Genomic DNA, 20,751 nt, shown 5'->3' with positions numbered 1-20,751 from the left:
GGGGCGGCTCTAGGTATTTTGCCGCCCCAAGCACAGCAGGCAGGCGGCCTTCGACGGCTTGCCTGCGGGAGGTCCTCGGCCCCGTGGATTCGGTGGCATCCTGTGGGAGGTCTGCCAAAGCCGTGGGATCAGCGGACCCTCCGCAGGCATGCCGCCAAAGGCAACCTGTCCGCTGTCCTTGTGGCGACCGGCAGAGCGCCCCTTGTGGCTTACCGCCCCAGGCACGCGCTTGGCATGCTGGTGCCTGGAGCCGCCCCTGGTCCCAGAGCAGCAGATTGGCCTGCTGTGGCTTTAAATTTTTGTTGTTGTTGTTGTTAATGTGACCAATATGTGGTGATGTAGGACAAAATGCATATTCTTTGTGCTTCCCTGCAGAGCTTGGTCTTGGGGCTAGGGACACAAATACTTCTTTCAAACTCCACTTAAATGAAGACCCAGCTGAGGGCCATCTCTGCTAGTTCTTTGTTGGAACCCAGGTCTTCTGTCTCTTTAGCAGTGAAGTTGCCTACGCTGCAAACCTGCTGATGGTAACATCATGAAAGAATAGCTTTCTGTTCTGACCAGTGATCCTTGGATTTGGCATTTTTCACCATCAGAGTTTCACATGCAAGCAGAAATGTTCTGCTGGGAGCAGGAGTGGGGCCTTGGCCACTGGTAGTCTCTTAGCAGAGGTGAAATATTATCTAGAGTTCTCTGACTGTAATAGTTCAGTCATCAGGGGTTGTTGTTGGGGGTTTTTTTTGTTTGTTTTTGGTAACTGAACAAGGTCACCTGACTAAATACTCCTGCAGTTCAAATTTCTCCCTGTACTATATTCTCAAATTAATCCACACTGTAGAAGCGAATCATCTCTTCTGACTATACAGCAATAAGAATGTTATAAGCAGATGAAGATATCTCAAACTGGGCACTGTATCCAGTTCCATGAAAATTGTCAGACATGGTCTGCACAGAATTATTTAACCTCTTAGGATCAAATCATAGCTAACTGAAAGCCTGAGATGCAGAACTCCAGTCCCATGCTGCACTGAGATAAGAGATGGTCCAAGTTCAGGCAACCAAGGAGGCCATAAAAACACACCTTTATGCAGGATAGCCTTAGATTTCATCATTAGGAATCAAATTAAAACCATAAGTAAATAGACAACTGTCTGCAGCATCATGAGTGGACGTTTGTATAGGCTCCCACAAAGTGCACGTAATGATTCATAGGCTCATTTAGATTTGTGTTTGTGGTTGGCCTAGTCCCACTCGTGCTTTTGTCTCCCATGAGACTGTGGTTACAGAGTGAATGTCAGTTGCTAACTTGTGCTTACATTTTTCTTCTTCTTTTCTTCAGTGAAAGGGGGCCTTGATCTTCATTTGAAGGTTGATCTGGCTAGTTTCTAAAGGCATGTCATTTTTCCTACTATTTTTGATGTATTCATCTAACTTGTAAATAGCCACCACTATGAAGATCATCCAATGGCCAGGCCTCCTCCTAGAGAAGATAGTCAGTGATTTTCTTAAAATCAGTCAGCAGAAGGCATCCAAAGAAGATTGCTTTCAGCCTCTCCCTGAAGCACAACCTAACCATGAACTCAACTGTCCTGAAAAGTAAGAAGCAATTCTTAAATTCAGGTTTCTACAGTTCACTGCACCAGGACTGCTTAGTGTTACCATCAGGCAGAAGCATGACTACAGTCCTACTCAAGATGTAGCAAAACTCTTTCTCAAATCCACACGTCAAAGCGTAATACATGGATGTATGGTACAAGTAGAGTGTGCCAGTAATAGCTGCACTGAGAACAGATGCTTTCTTCTGCAGCGGCTTCTCCACACTCTGTCACATGTTTTCAATTGTTTCAAAGTGGTTTTCAGGTGGTTATTTCCTTCTTTCACTGTCATACAGCTTGCTGACCTTTGGTATATTATTCAGGTCCAAATCTATCTGGCATCTGGTGTCAATCCAGAATGAGTGGAATTCTGGTAGTGGTAGTTACTGTGACTGATGGGAGTTGTAGGCTACTGGGAAGTGGGGACAGATATAAAAAGCTCACTCTCAGGGGTGGTGGGTGAAGAGGTAGGAGTTATCTCTATTTTCAGAGAGCTGTATAAGGGGTGAAATATTAGTCCTGCTTAATTTAATGAGAGCTTTCCACTGACTTCAATGGACCAGAATTTTGTGCAAAATGAGGAAATTAACTAAAGCTCTGGGTATCCAATCTAAAGGCCAGGGAAAGCCTGAGAAGAAGCCTAAAAAGACCGCTGGGTAAGGCACTCTGAGAATATGGGGTTGTGGCTAATATAGCTGGCCAAAGTCAGGGACTTCCATAGCTGTAAGGAGGTTGCCTTATAAGAAGGGAAGCAGGAAGAGCTTATGGTAACATCTGATTTTTTTTTTTACACTATTTGGAGCTGATGCTCATGGAAGAGGGAGGGTATGAAAGCTCCTCTTGGACTCCCAGAGATCTTCAGGGCATTGCTGTATTGACAGAACTCCCTTATGCACTGCCCCAGAAGGGAAGCTGTAGTGGAGCATGAGGAGGTCTAGATGAATGATCACTTCTGATTTGGATTTCTTGCTTTCCATAGACTTCTGTTACCCCAGAATGGAAGGAATTTTGCTTTAGCTGGAGAGCTAAGCTACTTACCAGCAAGAGGAAACTGGGACCATAAGCTACACTCACATAGTAAAGACAAGAGGCTTTCCTAGACCCACTTTATGTTTGTGGGGGGAAGGTTTGATAACTCTATATGACTGGCAGGCAGAGAGATCACCTGGAAATAGTTGTGGCACTGAGTGTGGGTTTGATCAGCACTCTGAGAGAAGTGTTGGTCAGTAGTTTGGTGGAAAAGCGATTCTCTTTAGCCTTGCAAGAGTCTTGTGTAACCCACTGGTGAATGTGTCATACGTGCTCATCTGTGCCAATCCACAAATGAGTTGTTATGCTCTCCAGCTGTAGAGCTTTAGCTCAAGCTGTAGCAGTTCATGTTTCTAGGCCTGGATGTTCCCAGTTCAAACCTCAGTGTGTTAGCTAAGATGGTGGCTGTCACAATAGTACTAGATGCATGACCACCTGTAATTCTGGAAAAGCTACCAACGTCACTACTAAGTGCCAGCCTACTAATACTTCGCAATCTGATGTGCATTTTGGAACAGGGAATGCAGATCCTATCGGAATGCAGAACAAAAATGGAGATGATGTTTTAAATATGTAGGATAAGCTCTTGTCTCCAGAAACAGAATGGTGAATAATATCTCATTAGATTAAACAGACTAGTTTTTAGAGACACTAATTATTTTTGTAACTAAGTGACAGTGTAGAAACTAAACATAACAGGCAAGACTCATACTGGCGTAAATCAATGTAGCTCAGCTGCTGACTTATACCACCTGTGGGTCTGGCCCAATATATGCATTTATTGATTCAACAAAATGTAAGGCGAAGGAACCCGAATAACAGTGATAAGGCACACTATAACTTCTGAACTTACATGAAAAGCTTAATGCTATTCTGGATTTCTTAATGCTAAATTACACATATACAAACAAGCTTTCTGAAATCCATTACCTCCATTGAAAGGAGCTATCTAAAAATTAAAGTGTAGGAGATGACTATAGGCACAAGACTTTAGAACAGACTTCCTAGCAATACAAGAAGACTGCAACAAACAACCATGGACACCTGTTTTTCTTAAAACACTCTTTTAGCGGAAGTCACCCTAGCTGAATTAAATTTGTTTCCCTTGGGTCTGCATTTTCTTTGGCTAAGACAACAGCTGCACCATGTGGAGATGATCCACAAGAAGTGTAACACATGTTTGTGATTGCCGTATCAGCTTTGACAGACCTAAGTACAGCCCTCATTAGCTGCCTCTTCCCAGGAAGCCAGTTTATAATCTATGCAACATCTTGCAAAGTAGTAGCCCTAATACATATAACTTTATTTATTTCTTGCACATGCTGGTTCAGTAAAGCAAACAGAAAGAACAGGCTATTACTTAGCAATAAATATTGCACTAATCACCAGCATTCTCAATGGCATGTAAAAATAGGAACTGAATAGGATGACTGGTTAACTATGAACTATGAACTCTTCAGAGGTCCCACAGCACGAAAATGAAATCCAGTCCTGAAGACACACTCAGGCGATCAGAATTTTCAATATGTCTATTATTTCAAAGTTATAGAAATATGCAGTAAACTTAACCTCTCCATGAAATTGCTGAATTCCTGGAAAATAATGAACAACCAATGTTCATGGACAGTTCTCCCCCCCCACTTAGAGAATGAGTGCCAAAAGTTAGACTTGTGGTGTCTGAATGGGCTTTGGATCAGGGCATTAAAGCCACTTTTGATGCATCTAACTGGGAGCTTTTGGGTGTTCGGCGTTCTTGAAAATTGGGTCTGCTTAGATACCCAGAATCAAACCTAGCAGCCTAACTTCAGGCACTCACTACTTTGAAAGCCTCTCATAAATGTGAAATAGGTATCCATCGTACAGAAAGGGAGTCTGAATACATGTCTAATAGTATAACACTCAGATTTTTATTCCTTTCCCCCTTCTAAAAGGCAGTCTCTCTGTCAGTTTCTCATTGAACATTTTTGGTATTCAAATAAGGCAAATTCTATTTATGAATGAATGTTCAAGTATTAAAAATTGCTATTGTCAATAGGATAAGAATAGCTAAACACTAAATACGCAGCAACTTAGACAATATAAATGAATGACAAACTCAAGGATGAGACATTAATTCTCCAGAATTCTCCAGGTCAAGGTTATACAAAATATTGAATTCCATCCTTATTTAGAGGACACAGAAACATGAGGAATGATCACAAAAGGAGTGATGCACTCTAATTTTAAAGTGATTAAAGCCAGGTTTGCTCTAGAAATTTGTGCCAGTATAATGATGTCTGTTAGGGGGATGACTTCATTTGTTTTTCACAGCATTTCTGCATGGGCAAATGCCCTATTGTAGACACAGTAACAGATAGAGCTTAATTTGCTCAGGCAATTGGTTCAGAAACTGAATATTGGCAGCTCTCTGGACTGAAAGTCAGCAGAACTGTCAGTTGTTTCACAAACACAACACTTACTTTACTTCAGCTGTGAGACAAGTGAGAGAGACACTTTAGAACCATGGATAGGATTTGATTAAAAGCTAGTCCCATAACTAGAGCGGACTCTAAGCAATTTTTAGTAACTCAAGGTGCAGGCCTCAAGACAGACAATGGGCTCCCCTGTAACTTTTAATTAAAATAACATTGCCTACCTATTGTTGCGACCTTAGGACCACACTTCCTATATTTAAAAAAAATAAAGCCTTTCCTCCAACTGTCCTGTAAAAGGTTAGCAGGAACAGAGGAAAATGACATTCTGTACAAGGGAAAGATTGAAACTAACTAGACACAAAGTGCTGTACTTAAAAATGCCTGGCTCCAACTTTCAGGCCTTCATCAATGCCCCTGCCACCTACCCTCTTCAAACTCCCGGAGCTGGCTGCTGGATTGCTGTTTGCAGCATAAGACACGTGACAAAGTAAAGGCAATCTTGTGGGAGGAACTGAAGGGAGAAAGGGCTAGGGGACATAGTCAGAAGGGCAGAGAGGGAATTCTCAGCTAGTGAACTAAAAGAGGCTCACTGACTGATGGGTCTGTCAGTTCTGAGAAATTACAGCTGTCAGAGCTGACAACCCACCATTTGTGCCAATGAAATGTGTTCACACAAACAGCTGAGGCAAAATCATTGTGAATTAATCATTCCTTAACTCCTGTATATTGTTTTTATCCTCCACATGGCACAAAAAAAAAAAAAAAAAAAAAAAAAAAAAAAGGTGGCTAAAGACTACTTATTATCTAATGTCCCAGCATGGTTGGTAACTGATTGGAGGACTTCTGTGTGTGGCTGTGAAGGGGAACAAGCAATTAAGGGGGGGGGGGCAGGGGAAGGGAAATATGTCCTAGCATGGTAAATGTCTCTAGCATAGACAAGTTCATAGTAATCTTACCTCCTATTACTAACAATAGGAGGTAATTTTTTTTCCAGACAAAAATAAGAGTAACCAAGTTGATGGTGACCCTTAAATATCAATAGCAAAATTGGTACCATTGTAGTACAGATTAGAACCTCTTTTTCCAGTTAGCTGCCAACAGTAACGCTCAATATACATCCTATTCTGTTTCAGAGTTAATATATTATAGCATAATAGGAAAAATAGCTGATGGTATTAAGACTTGAAGTTAAATGATCAGTCAACTTAAAATCCTATATGAACAAACAAATATCCTTACCTGTAGCATTAATACTTTGGTTTTTAAAGTAACTTAGGAAATCCAACTAATTTCTTACTTTGCCACCATTCCTTGTATTGAGCAGGACCTTCCCATGAGTATTCACACTGATTTCAATAGGAATAAATGGTGTCAGACTCTGGCCCTAAATTTGTTGTTTGTCTAAGTTGCGCTACAAAAAGAAAACGAAGAAAATCAATAAGGTCAATTCCACTCTTTTATGGTCAATTTCTCTTTACACCACATACTTAGGCTGTAAAAACACTGCAAGGAATGTTTGTTTAAAAACTAACTTTAGTGTAGTTCAGGAAAAAATAATGAAAACATTACTGCTCCTAGGCTCTTATAATTTTTTTTTTAAACAAAGCTAAATTTTGAGCCAAACTTAAGTTGTCAGTGTTCCTTTATAATATCTGGTATATTTATAACTATTTTATGACTGAAAAGGTTAAGGAAATACATAACATTCTTAGATAAGCCTGCAAGGTTACTTCATGTTAGACATGATAGCTAGGATCTTTTGTTCCCATTTGGGCAATAGAAAAAGTACATGCAGAAGTTGGTTCTCCTTATCTTCTGTATAAACAAGCCAGGATTCAATTCAAGGCCTTTTTCTTAACTTTCAAAATCCCAGTTTACTGTTAGACAACTGCAACACAAAAGACATGGAAATAATTTATTGACAATTTGTTAAACTAGTTATTCCAAATATTACACATTTTAGGTAATACACATCACTTAGGCATTTAATGCCTGATCCAAAAACGGTTGAAATAAATTGGCTTCTTTCACTTGATTTTAATGAAGTTAGATCAGGTGTTTGTATGTTGATTAATATACAAACATTTACATTATGTCTGTGAATAACTTTTTTTTTAAAAGGAGACAAACAGACTTAATCTTACTTTTAAATATTTGTTAGTAACACCTTTAATAATGTAAAACTGAAGTTTTCAAATTTTTGTCCTGTGCAATTTATTATGACTTCTATGCGAATAAGACATCCTGTAACATGTGCTCCAATATAATATTATGTTCCTCTAAAAACACCTGTACTTGTTGTCATAGATGGTAACTCTCTGGGTGCTCTGGGTCTGAAGCACCCCCGGGGGAAAAAAAAATAGTAGATGCTCAGCAGCAATGTGGATCAAGCGCCCCTCCCCCCCACGGCCTCGCCAATCAGCTCCTCCCCCTCCATCTCCTGTGCCTCCCATGTGCCATGGATCAGCTGTTCAGTGGTGTGCAGGAGGTGCTGAAGGGAGGGGAAAGTTTGAGGGCAAGGTGGGGATTTGGGGAAGGGGTGGAGTGAGGGCAGGGTCTGCGGTAGAATAGGGGTCGAGCATTCCCTAGGGACAGAGGAAGTTGTTTGGTGTTACTGCTAATTCTTCAGAGGAATGAATGCTAATATATATTTGTAATCTGGGGGTTTGGATCAGCTGCTTGAAAGGAAAAGCAGCCATTCAATGATCCTCTGCCAGGTTTTAGGTTGGGTCTAAACAAAACTTTTTCTTAAGATCCCCCACTATTGCAAAATCTGGTGTAGCTCTACCATTGGTTGAAACTGTGGGAGTACCACTGTATATTATCCACCAACTTTTTCACCTTCATGTTGTCTAGATACCAGTGATCCAATATTATACGTCTCCAGATCTCTCTTTCTGGATAGGTAGGGCTAAGGAGTGGATTCAGAGGTACTATGTTTTTCCCCTTTCAGGTGCAAACCATATCTCTATCTCCCTAGCTATAAACAATACTAGGGTGACCAGAGGAGATGAAGAAAATATTGGTACGCATGGGGCGGGGATCCGCTGACAGAGCCAAAAAAAAAAAAAAGTCAAGTGCTGCTGGCAGTGCGAAATATCGGGACAAACTGCATCCCGACCAAAGATCGATCAGGACATGGGACAACCACCCAAATATTGAGATGGTCCCGATTTTATCGGAAAGTCTGGTCACCCTAAAAAATACTGCAGTGGGCATGCTGGCTCATTAATGAGCACTGCTGGCTTATTACCATACTCTATAGCAAGTTGGAGCTGACTTCTGCAGCAAGGTTGCCAAGGTCACATGGCTAGGGGAGAAGTGGGACTGCATGGATTACTCCAATATGTTTGGGTAAAAATTACTGAAGTTTAGGTAAGTGACTATGAAAATTAATAATTGATCATGTAGCATATTATTCTTTGTATCTATTTTTGACATTGAATTCAATTTATTGTCCCTTCATTTGCATTGAGAATACATAACTAAATTTTAGAAACTCTCTAGGGAAAGCTGGAGGTTTTGGCAGGTGAGAAAGGGGAAGAGCATTTGGAACAAAAGACCTTGACTGCAACATAAGTATTAGTGTTCCTATATTTTAACAAAGATTATAGATCAAAATTATTATCTGTGTTTGTGGCAATCTCTAATTGGAGAAGTGGTATCGATGATCTCTGGCAAACTCTGTGAAGAGAGGTTTGTCGAAGGTCAGGGCAAGGGACATGCACTGGTGAAGATGCTAGTCTGCCAGGTGATTGCAGTGTTGGTTTTTTAATAATGTTTATGGTAGAAAACTCAGTTTTGCAGAAGTATGTTGATCCAAACATTGTTAAAAGACAGATAGCTAGATACTGGCTATTCTGAAACTGGTCAGCATATTGAGTCCAGACATCACAAAGTCCTACTTCTCTCAATTTTGTCTTCAAGACATCTGAGCTCTGGAGCCTTAAAATTTCTAATTGAAAGGCACCTTCATCAGCTGAATCAAGAATGTTCTTTGCTTCAGAAGGACATGGCCTATTGGCAGAGACAACAAATGGATCACAAACAAATAAAAGCAAATCCTTTGGAATTTTAAAATTCTCAAATCAATTTTAAAACTTTCAATCAGATTGTTTAGGAATTCTTGCATCATTTTCATTGGTTTCATTTATAGCAACAATATGCAATGTGGGAAAGTGCAACTTCTTTCCTGTTAAGTCTGTCTGAAAGATTTCAAGATTCCTCTGAAAGATGCACTTTTTCAAACAGATACACAACACGCCTTGGAGCTGCAAGTTGAGGGAATTCAAGTGATCAGTAATATCATGCAGAAAAGCTACCTGTGTCATGAGTGGGGGAGGAGTTGCAGGGTGATCTCCCATCTCTGTGCAGCCGGTGGCCTATGCTCCTCACTGCCATGCTGAAGCCTCCACATTCATTTGACAAATACAATTTGCAGAATTTTAAAATATTGTGTGCAAATTTTTTTGGCACTGATTTTTTTCTTTTTGGTGCAGAATTCCCTCAGGAGTAAGTATGAGTTTGTATAGGTATAGCAATGATTTTTGGATTTCCTTATTTTTTAAATGTGGAAATATTTAATGTGCCATGAATATATCCTAACTACTCAGGGAGCTGACTGAGGAGAAATCTGAGTGATTATCTTTGAAAACTCATGGAAAACAGGAATGATTCCAGAGGACTGGAAAAGGGCCCTATATTTGCCCCATTTATCAAAAGGGAAAGTACAGACCAGTCAGCTTAACATCTGTACCCAGAAAGATAATGGAGCAGGTAATTAAGCATTCAATTTGCAAGCACCTGGAAGGTGATAAATCTATGTTGACTGTTACTTATCAAGAACAAATTGTGTCAAACCAACCTAATAGCTTTCTTTGACAAGGATTCACAAGGCTTGTTAAGGAGGGAAGCAGTAGATGTGGTATCTTGACTTTAGTAAGGCTTTTGATACTGTCTCACATGACCGTTTCATAAACAAACTAGAGAAATATAACCTAGATGGAGAAGCAGAAGGCTGTGTGTGTGTAGGGGAGGGTTCAGGGTCAGGGCAGAGGGCAGTAGGGGTGGTGAGGGGGTGTAAGGCAGAAGGCTGGGTGTGTGAGGTGGTTCAGGGGTCAGGGCAGAGAACTGGGGGGGGTGGGGGGGGTGTAGGGCAGAAGGCTGAGTGTGTGGGGGGGTTCAAGGGTCAGGTCAGAAGGATGGGTGTGTGTGGGGGGTGCAGGGTAGAAGGTTGGGTGTGGGGGATTCAAGGGTCAGGGCAGAGGGATGGCGGTGTGGGGGGGTTCGAGGGTCAGGGCAGAGGGCTGGGGTGCTTGGCTCATGAGGGTGCTCCCAGCTCCCTCCCCTGAGTGGCTCATGGCATGCGGCTGGAAGGGATATGCCATGTTCCATCCCCTTCCCCAACACCCCATCCCTACCTTTTCTCTGTCTCCTCTATGGAGCAGCGAGCATACTGCCACTTTTCCCCCTCGCAAGGGCCATCAGCTGATCGGCGCAGGGAAGGAGAGGAGGAGAGGCAGGAAAGCAGCACACTGGGGGAAGAAGTGGGGGAGGGAGGAAGCTTGGCTGCTGCAGGACTTAGCTTCTGTCTCCTGCCCCCACAGGGGAGAGCGGTCCCAGATTTGGACCTTAGCGTCCAAAATATGGGGGTTAGCATGAAAACCTCCAAGCTTAGTTATCAGCTTGGACCTGGTAAAGCTGCCACCACCCAAAAAATTAGAGTGTTTTGGGGCACTCTGGTCCCCCCAAAAACCTTCCCTGGGGACCCCAAGACCCAAATCCCTTGAGTCTCACAACAAAGGGAAATAAACCTTTTCCCTTCCCCCCTCCAGGTGTTCCTGGAGAGATACACAGAAGCAAACTTCGTGAAACTAAACAGAGGGAGTCCACCCTCTCTATTTCCAGTCCTGGAAAACAGAAGTACTTCCCTCTTCACCCAGAGGGAATGCAAAGTCAGGCTAGTAAATCTAATACACACAGATTTCCCCCTGACTTCTTCCTCCCACCAATTCCCTGGTGCTGCAGACTCAATTCCCTGGAGTTCCCCACAAAAGAAAAACTCCAACAGGTCTTAAAAGAAAGCTTTATATAAAAAGAAAGAAAAATACATAAAAATGGTCTCTCTGTATCAAGGTGACAAATACAGGGTCATTTGCTTAAACGAAATATGAATAAACAGCCTTATTCAAAAAGAATACAATTCAAAGCACTCCAGCAACTATAGACATGTAAATACAAAACAACAAACCCTTTTTGTACTCACAACTTGGAAACAGAAGATTAGAAAGCAGGAAATAGAAATCCCTTCTCATAGCTGAGAGAGAGACAGACAGAAAAACAAGAACAAAGGACTCACACACAAACTTCCCTCCACCCAGAGTTGAAAAAATCCTGTTTCCTGATTGGTCCTCTGGGCAGGTGCTTCAGATACTTATTTCCAGGTGAAAGAGACATTAACCCTTAGCTATCTGTTTATGACACGCCCCCCAAATTGCAGACAGTGGGGAAGCTCACTGGCGGCGATTTCCTCCTAGAACTTTAAACTAAACAGATTAATACAACACATGCACCGTTATATATACCACTAAGTATATAACTAACAGACTTCTACAGTTTAAGAACACTTTTTAACTACTGGATTCTGGGAAACTCTCACGGGAGAGTGCATCCGATACTTTGTTAGAAGCTCCTGAGATGTGCTGAATTTCAAAATCAAAATCTTGGAGAGCTAAACTCCAACGAAGAAGTTTCTTGTTGTTCCCCTTGGCAGTATGAAGCCACTTTAGTGCAGCATGGTCAGTTTGTAGCTGGAACCGCCGTCCCCAAACATATGGGCGTAGCTTTTCCAGGGCGTACACAATGGCATAGCATTCCTTTTCACTGACTGACCAGTGACTTTCCCTCTCAGACAGTTTCTTGCTGAGAAACACGACAGGATGGAAGTTGTGATCTGTTGCTTCCTGCATGAGAACTGCTCCTATACCACACTCAGATGCATCCGTGATTACTAGGAATGGCTTGTCAAAATCCGTGGCCCTGAGCACAAGGTCAGAGATGAGCGTTGCCTTAAGTTGGGTAAAGGCCTTTTGACACTCATCAGTCCAGTTAACTGCATTTGGCTGGGTCTTTTTGGTCAGGTCGGTCAGTGGGGCAGCGATTTGGCTGTAGTGTGGTACAAATCGCCTGTAGTACCCGGCCAAGCCTAAGAAGGATTGGACCTGCTTCTTGGACCTTGGGACAGGCCACTTTTGGATAGCATCCACCTTGGCCCGTAGGGGGTTTATGGTTCCTCGACCCACCTGGTGCCCCAGGTAAGTCACTCTGTTTTTGGCCTATTTGACACTTTTTGGCCTTAACAGTTAGTCCGGCCTGCCTGATGCGCTCAAAGACCTTTTCCAGGTGTAGTAGGTGTTCGGGCCAGGAGTCTGAAAAAATGGCCACATCATCGAGGTAGGCAACTGCAAATTCTCCCAGTCCTGCTAGTAGACCATCTACCAGCCTCTGGAAGGTGGCGGGTGCATTTCGAAGGCCGAAAGGAAGGACATTAAATTCATACACCCCCGCATGGGTGATGAATGCTGACCTTTCCTTGGCAGGTTCATCTAGCGGTACTTGCCAGTACCCCTTGGTTAAGTCTATTGTAGAGATGAACTGGGCACGTCCCAACTTCTCCAATAGCTCATCGAGGCATGGCATTGGATAGTTGTCCGGACGAGTTACCGCATTTAGCTTACGGTAGTCCACGCAAAAGCGTATTTCCCCATCTGGTTTGGGTACCAGAACCACTGGAGATGCCCATGCACTGGTAGATGAGCGGATTATACCCATCTGTAGCATGTTCTGGATCTCCCGTTCTATAGCAGCTTGGGCATGAGGAGACACCCGGTAGGGTGGGGTTCTAATGGGATGAGCATTACCTGTGTCAATGGAGTGGTATGCCCGTTCAGTCCATCCTGGGGTGGCTGAGAACAATGGGGCGAAGCTAGTGCACAGCTCCTTGATTTGTTGCCGCTGCAGATGTTCCAGGGTGGTTGAGAGGTTCACCTCTTCCACGCCACCGTCTTTTTTCCCGTCGTAGTAGACACCATCAGGCCACTCAGCATCATCTCCCTGGACTGTAGACTAACAAACCTGTAAGTCTCTGGAATAGAAAGGCTTGAGAGAATTAACATGGTACATTCTGGGCTTTAGTGAGGAATTGGGAAATGCTATGAGGTAGTTCACGGTTCCCAGGCGCTCTTGGACCGTGAATGGCCCTTCCCATGATGCTTCCATCTTATGGGCCTGTTGCGCCTTCAAGACCATAACCTGGTCTCCTACCTTGAAGGAACGTTCTTTGTCATGTCTGTCATACCAGGCCTTTTGCTCTTCCTGAGCATCCTTTAGGTTCTCTTTAGCAAGGGCTAAGGAGTATCGGAGGGTGCTTTGTAGGTTGCTTACAAAGTCCAGAATGTTAGTTCCTGGAGAAAGCGTAAACCCCTCCCATTGCTGCTTCACCAACTGTAATGGCCCCTTAACCTCATGACCATACACAAGTTCAAATGGTGAAAACCCTAAACTGGGATGTGGTACATCCCTGTAGGCAAACAGCAACTGCTGCAACACAAGGTCCCAATTATTGGAGTATTCGTTGACGAATTTACGTATCATGGCCCCCAAAGTTCCATTAAACCTTTCCACCAGGCCATTGGTTTGATGGTGGTACGGGGTGGCAACCAAGTGGTTCACCCCATGCGTGTCCCACAGTTTTTGCATGGTCCCTGCCAGGAAATTAGATCCTGAATCTGTAAGGATGTCGGAGGGCCAACCTACCCTGGCAAAAATGTCTGTTAGGGCCAGGCACACGGTGTTAGCCCTGGTGTTGCCTAGAGCTACTGCTTCCGGCCATCGGGTAGCAAAGTCCACGAAAGTCAGTACGTACTGCTTTCCTCTGGGCGTCTTTTTTGGGAAAGGACCCAGAATATCCACAGCTACTCGCTGAAATGGGACCTCAATTATGGGGAGTGGCTGGAGAGGGGCCTTGGGGTTTTCCCACTCTTTGGCATACCTCACAAGACCGGACATACTTGGCAACGTCCTTGCCCATCCCCTCCCAGTGGAAGGACTTCCCCAACCGGTCCTTGGTTCTGTTCACCCCAGCATGGCCACTGGGATGATCATGGGCTAAGCTTAAGAGCTTCCCCCGGTACTTAGTTGGAACCACCAACTGTTTTTGCGGCTGCCATTCTTCCCGGTGTCCACCAGAAAGAATCTCCTTGTATAAAAGTCCTTGGTCTGTAACAAACCGGGATCAATTAGAAGAGCTGAGAGGCGGTGGGGTGCTCCGTGCCACCGCCCAAGCTTTCTGAAGGCTGTCATCTGCTTCCTGCTCAGTCTGGAACTGTTCCCTTGAGGCTGGGGTTATCAGTTCTTCCTCAGACTGGGGACTTGGGCTTGGTCCCTCTGGAAGCGATGTAGGTGATGGGGTTGTTTCCATTGCTGGTGAACCGCTCTCCGCTGGTGCACCTGAGGGTATTTCAGGCTCTGGCTGAGCCTTTTGGGTATGGCTGACTGTTGCTTCTGCCAGTTTGGGCTTGCAGGTGCCCTCTGGCGTTGAGTTAGAAGATGTGGTTGCAATTGCTGGTGCTGGTTGCTGTTCCAGTTCCGGGCCTGGGACTGGAGGTGCTGTGGCTGTTTCAGTGGTTGGAATGGAATCCAGGTCCACTACCTCTGTCTGGGTCTCTGGTAACACAGACGGGGCGTCTGTGGACGGCTCAGGAACAGGAATGGGTCTGGGAGCTTGCCTGGTTTGGCTACGTGTAACCATTCCCACTCGCTTGACCCGCTTCACCTGGTTGGCCAAGTCTTCCCCCAGTAGCATGGGGATAGGATAATTGTCATAGACTGCAAAAGTCCACATTCCTGACCAGCCTTTGTACTGGACAGGCAGTTCAGCTGTAGGCAAGTCTACAGCTTGTGACATGAAGGGGTAAATTGTCACTTGGGCCTTTGGGTTGATGAATTTGGGGTCTACGAAGGATTGGTGGATAGCTGACACTTGTGCCCCCGTGTCTCTCCACTCAGTAACCTTCTTTCCGTCCACTCTCAAATTTTCCCTTCGCTCCAAGGGTATTTGAGAGGCATCTGGGCCTGGGGATCTTTTGTGTGATGGTGGTGTAATGAACTGCACTCGGATGGCGTTCTTTGGACAGTTGGCCTTGATATGTCCCAGTTCATTACACTTAAAGCATCTTCCATCTGATGGGTCACTGGGCTGAGGTGAGTTACTGGAGACTGGAGAGGTGGAAGAATACTGTGTCTGTGGCTTTACTTGGGTTGTAGGTGGGGTTTTTGGCTGCCCTCGGTTGTAAGGTTTATGGTTGGTGTGCCCCCTGGGGTATTCGTTCCCCTTGAACGTAGCTTTCTTGCTTTCTGCCACTTCCATCCATCTGGCTCCAATCTCCCCCGCCTCAGTGAGATTTTTGGGTTTTCCATCTTGTATGTACCGTGTTATGTCCTCAGGAACACCATCCAAGAACTGCTCCATTTGTATGAGGAGGTGCAGTTCTTCCAAGGTTTTAACATTGTGTCCTGATATCCAGGCCTCATAATTTTTCCCAACGTAGTAGGCATGTTTGGGAAATGACACATCTGGTTTCCACTTTTGGGTTCTGAAACGCCGACGGGCATGATCCGGGGTTATCCCCATTCTGTATCTGGCCTTGGTTTGAAAAAGTTTAGAGTCGTTCATTTGTTGCTTAGGTAGTTCAGCTGCCACATCTGCTAAAGGTCCACTGAGCTGTGGCCTCAATTCTACCATGTACTGGTCTTCAGGGATGCTGTATCCAAGACAGGCTCTTTCAAAATTTTCCAAGAAGGCCTCGGTGTCATCACCTGCCTTGTAGGTGGGAAATTTCCTGTGCTGTGGAACAATAATTGGCGAAGGGTTGTTAGGATTGGCTGGAGCAGGTTGCTTAGCCTTTTCTAATTCCATGGCCTGTCGGTGGGTCTCCCTCTGTTTTTCCAACTCTCGTTGGTGGGCTGCATTGTTGGCTTCTTCTTGTTTTTGTAGCCTTTCCATCTCTTGTTTGTGAGTTGCCTCATCTCTGGCCATCTGTGTTCTTAGCAGTTCTATCTGTTTTTCCATTGCTTCCAGCTGTACTGCTTCTGGTTTTCGTGACATCCTATTTTCTTGTGTTGGGGTGCCCTCCGGTGTTTATCTTCTGAACTGCAGGTTCTCTGTTGCTTCCTGGGGTCTGCCTAGCAACAGTGCCTTTTTCCCTTTCTTTCTCTAGCTAATGTTTTCAATGTAAAGTAAACCAGAAAAACCACTTTATTTGCATGTATATAGTGCTGGTATTTGCCTCCTAATGGGAGTGCTATTGTGTGACAAAAGACCCGTAACAGCTCCTTAATGGTTTCTTGCTTAATATGCAAGCCAAAAACTGCCAGAGAGAGCAGAAAAAAAATTCTCTCTGGTTCCCTTTTAAAACCAAACTGTTTCTCTCTGCTAAAAAGCCCCTAGCAGAGAAAAGAAAAATATAATATTCCTACTGGCTTCTGGATTGTATCTATCCCACCTCTGCACACCATATCATAACCTAGTCCCAGATTTGGACCTTAGTGTCCAAAATATGGGGGTTAGCATGAAAACCTCCAAGCTTAGTTATCAGCTTGGACCTGGTAAAGCTGCCACCACCCAAAAAATTAGAGTGTTTTGGGGCACTCTGGTCCCCCCAAAAACCTTCCCTGGGGATCCCAAGACCCAAATCCCTTGAGTCTCACAACAAAGGGAAATAAACCTTTTCCCTTCCCCCCTCCAGGTGTTCCTGGAGAGATACACAGAAGCAAACTTCGTGAAACTAAACAGAGGGAGTCCACCCTCTCTATTTCCAGTCCTGGAAAACAGAAGTACTTCCCTCTTCACCCAGAGGGAATGCAAAGTCAGGCTAGTAAATCTAATACACACAGATTTCCCCCTGACTTCTTCCTCCCACCAATTCCCTGGTGCTGCAGACTCAATTCCCTGGAGTTCCCCACTAAAGAAAAACTCCAACAGGTCTTAAAAGAAAGCTTTATATAAAAAGAAAGAAAAATACATAAAAATGGTCTCTCTGTATCAAGGTGACAAATACAGGGTCATTTGCTTAAACGAAATATGAATAAACAGCCTTATTCAAAAAGAATACAATTCAAAGCACTCCAGCAACTATAGACATGTAAATACAAAACAACAAACCCTTTTTGTACTCACAACTTGGAAACAGAAGATTAGAAAGCAGGAAATAGAAATCCCTTCTCATAGCTGAGAGAGAGACAGACAGAAAAACAAGAACAAAGGACTCACACACAAACTTCCCTCCACCCAGAGTTGAAAAAATCCTGTTTCCTGATTGGTCCTCTGGGCAGGTGCTTCAGATACTTATTTCCAGGTGAAAGAGACGTTAACCCTTAGCTATCTGTTTATGACAAGCACACTGGGGGAAGAAGTGGGGGAGGGAGGAAGCTTGGCTGCTGCAGGACTTAGCTTCTGTCTCCTGCCCCCCACGGGGAGAGCGGTGGGTGGGGGGGTTGAGTGGGGCTGGGGGCTGGGACCACAGCAGGCAGCAGCGTGCCACTCAATCGGCTTGCGTGCCATAGGTTGCTGACCCCGAACTAGAGTATTGTGTCCAGTTCTGAGTGCCACATACGAGGAAAGATGTGAAGAAACTGGAGAAAGTCCAAAGGAGAGCAACAAAAAAGATTATAAGTCTGGAAAGCATGACCTATGAGGAAAGATTGAAATAAATGGGTTTGTTTAGTCTGGAGAAGAGAAGACTGAGCAGGGATATAACAGTTTTCCAGTATATAAAAGGTTGTTACAAGAAGATGCGAGAAAAATTGTTAACCTCTGAGGATAGAACAAAATACAATGGGCTTAAATTTTGGCAAAGGGTGTTTAGGTTGGGGAGGGATAGCTCAGGGGTTTGAGCATTGGCCTACTAAACCCAGGGTTGTGAGTTCAATCCTTGAGGGGGCCATTAAGGGAACTGGGGTAAAAATCTGGGGATTGGTCCTGCTTGGAGCAGGGGGTTGGACTAGATGACCTCCTGAGGTCCCTTCCAACCCTAATAGTCTATGATTCTATGATCAGGAAAAACTTCCACCTGTCAGGGTAGTTAAGAACTGAAATAAATTGCCTATGGAGGTTATGGCATTGTAGATTTTTAAGAGCAGGTTACATGAGATGAAGCTGTAAGAGGAATTTGTTGATTACCATTTGATGCAGAAATCAGATATTCCTCAGTGTGTATGGGAGGAGGCAGCACTACAAACTGACACAGATAACAATACTGTGCAATACAAGATGGACGTTGTGGGTATATCTTAGCAGTGTCAAAAGCCTCAGGAGATCATCTAGTCCAACCCCCTGCTCAAAGCAGGACTAATCCCCAAATGGCTCCCTCAAGGACTGAAATTACAACTCTGGGTTTAGCAGGCCAATGCTCAAACCACTGAGCTATCCCTCCCCTTGAGGGGTGCCAAGCTTGGGTTGCCAAGCTTATCTTAGTTTTACCCTCACTCAAATGCAGGAGAAGAGACTGTTCAGTCTTAAATTTTTTTTTAATATGACACCATTCAGACCAAACCTTGGACTAGATGGGACACTGTCTCCTGTTTTTTTCCCAAGTGAAGCTGGCAAATCCTGAGCCATGTTTCAAGTTAGAGCCACCAAAAGTAATTATAAGAAAAGCAAAGGGGGTTGATGAATAAAATGTGAAACTAAATTAGATATTAAAGGAAATGTGGAATCTGAATTTTTTTAATCTATGGTTTATCTTCAAATTAATTCAGTTAAAATAAATTACTTTTTTTACATTCATTGAATGTATTGTTTGTGTTTTAACTTAATTTATTTTGGAATCGGATTAATTAGTTTGCTGTAAATGTAATATGAGAAATAATATACAAAACAAATAATATTTGTACTACAGAGTGGAGTCCAGTGGCACCTTAAAGACGAACAGATTTATTTGGGCAAAGTGGGGTTTTACCCACAAAAGCTTATGTCCACATAAATCTGTTAGTTTTTGAGGTGCTACAGGACTCCTAGTTGTTTTTGTGGATACAGACTAATACAACTGCCGTTTTAATACTTTGTACTGTACAGTGTTTTTGAAATGGATGATCAATCACTATGACAAGGTGACATGCAAAATAAACATTGTCGTATTGTTAAATTTTCTTTTTCCTTATGAACTAGACTCTCCTCTGGAATATTCCTCAGGAATCTCCAACCATCCAGGTTCCAGCAAGTAATTGTTTATATTAACATCCACTGGTTTGTATTGCCTATAGAACACTCACGTGGACTAGACTTTAGTATGAATTAGTGCATGTGAAACGCTTACATCTCCTATTAAACAGCGTACATTTTAAATCAAACTATTAGGTGGTGCGTGGATTAAAAATCTGGACTATTGTAGCCAAGGACCGAAGATGAGCGTCCCTGTTTTCGGCAATGACCTAACACACCACCTGGCACGTCTCACTCTTCAGCCTTGACTCTCCCTGGTTGGGGCTGTGAAGCTCGCTCTGAAGGACAGCGAGCCCGGGGCATCTCTGGGACAGCGCAGCTTTATCTCGATCTACCCAAATTAAGCTCTGCCAAGCCTCGCGCCAACAAAACCTGTACGTGTCCCGCAGTGTCACTTCTCCACCCATGGAAGTGAAAGGGGGTGACCGAGGGCCCCGGACAGGGATGTCCGTGCCCGCGGCAATCATGCGGGTGGATCCCTCAGACCACCGTTGCTGCTGCAGCTGGAGACTACATATCCCAGCACGCCCCGCTCGACAGCTGGTAACCGGGAGGAGCGGTGCATGCTGGGAACGAACGGTCCTACACCCGCTGCGCCGCGCACTCCATTGTTCCCTCTCCTCCTCTCTACGCAAGTCAGCTCACTCTTCCCAGGACACCGACAGCCCTCCCCCAAGCCGCTTCAGTGCGCGCTGAGGGACTTTTTCTTCCGCTTTCTAAGTTGCTGAGTGACTTGATGAGCATCCAATCAGTGTCTGTGTTTGTGCCGCCTGTAGCCAATGAAAGGGGCAGGTCTGGGGCAGCTAGCAGGGTAGGAGTTGGTGGCGTTTATGTGAGAGTCCGGCGCCCGACCCTAGTGGGGAGGGGGCGAATCGCATTTAAAGGGCCAGTCCCAGAGTTGCCGGAAAGTTGTGTGGAGTTAGGGGGGCTGGCAGGGTCCTGTCAGGTGACACTCGCGTCGCGGCTGACGGCTCAGCGCGCCGCCACCCAAGAGCAGCAGCATGGAGCAGGCAGCACCGAGAAGGTACTGAGTCCTCTCCCTGCCTTGGCAATGGGATCAGCTGGCGGCGTGGTCTGGTGGGTGGGGGCAGGAGCTGGGGCTAGGCCTCACTAGGCACCCCCGGGGCTAGGAGAGGCCCCGCCCTCCCCCATGGCTGCTGGTATCCCCCTTCTCTCCTACCTTAGGGCCACGGGAAGAGACATTGATCCCCGCTCCCCCAGCCTTAGCACTAATCCCCCCATGGGGGAGGGGAGAGACACTGATCCTCCCCCCCCATGGGAGAGGGGAGAGACTCTGGTCCTCTCCCCCTCAGCCTTGGCACCCCCCATGGGGTAGGGGAGAGACACTGATCCTCCTCCTGTCCACCCTTAACACTAATCCTCCTTCCCCCCCCATGGGAGAGGGGAGAGACCCTGGTCCTTCCTTTCCCACAGC

The 20,751-nt window shown here is 44.7% G+C and overlaps 2 protein-coding genes across 3 annotated transcripts in view; one reads left to right on the top strand and one right to left on the bottom strand.

Moving 5' to 3' along the window:
• The window catches only part of ERICH5 (glutamate rich 5), an 801,722-nt gene that overhangs the window by 151,618 nt on the left and 629,353 nt on the right, over positions 1 to 20,751 (bottom strand). The gene's annotated exons all lie outside the window — the stretch shown is intronic.
• Positions 20,227 to 20,751, top strand: part of STK3 (serine/threonine kinase 3) — a 285,970-nt gene continuing 285,445 nt past the window's right edge. For both annotated transcript variants that reach the window (XM_050941016.1, XM_050941015.1), the window contains exon 1: positions 20,227 to 20,340. In XM_050941016.1, coding sequence (XP_050796973.1) covers positions 20,318 to 20,340 — 23 coding nt within the window. In that variant the 5' untranslated portion in view covers positions 20,227 to 20,317. The remainder of the gene's footprint in view (positions 20,341 to 20,751) is intronic.

Source organism: Gopherus flavomarginatus, chromosome 2, assembly GCF_025201925.1.
Source record: "Gopherus flavomarginatus isolate rGopFla2 chromosome 2, rGopFla2.mat.asm, whole genome shotgun sequence".
NCBI classification, from domain to species: domain Eukaryota; kingdom Metazoa; phylum Chordata; order Testudines; family Testudinidae; genus Gopherus; species Gopherus flavomarginatus.
This window is presented reverse-complemented; position numbering and strand designations above follow the sequence as displayed.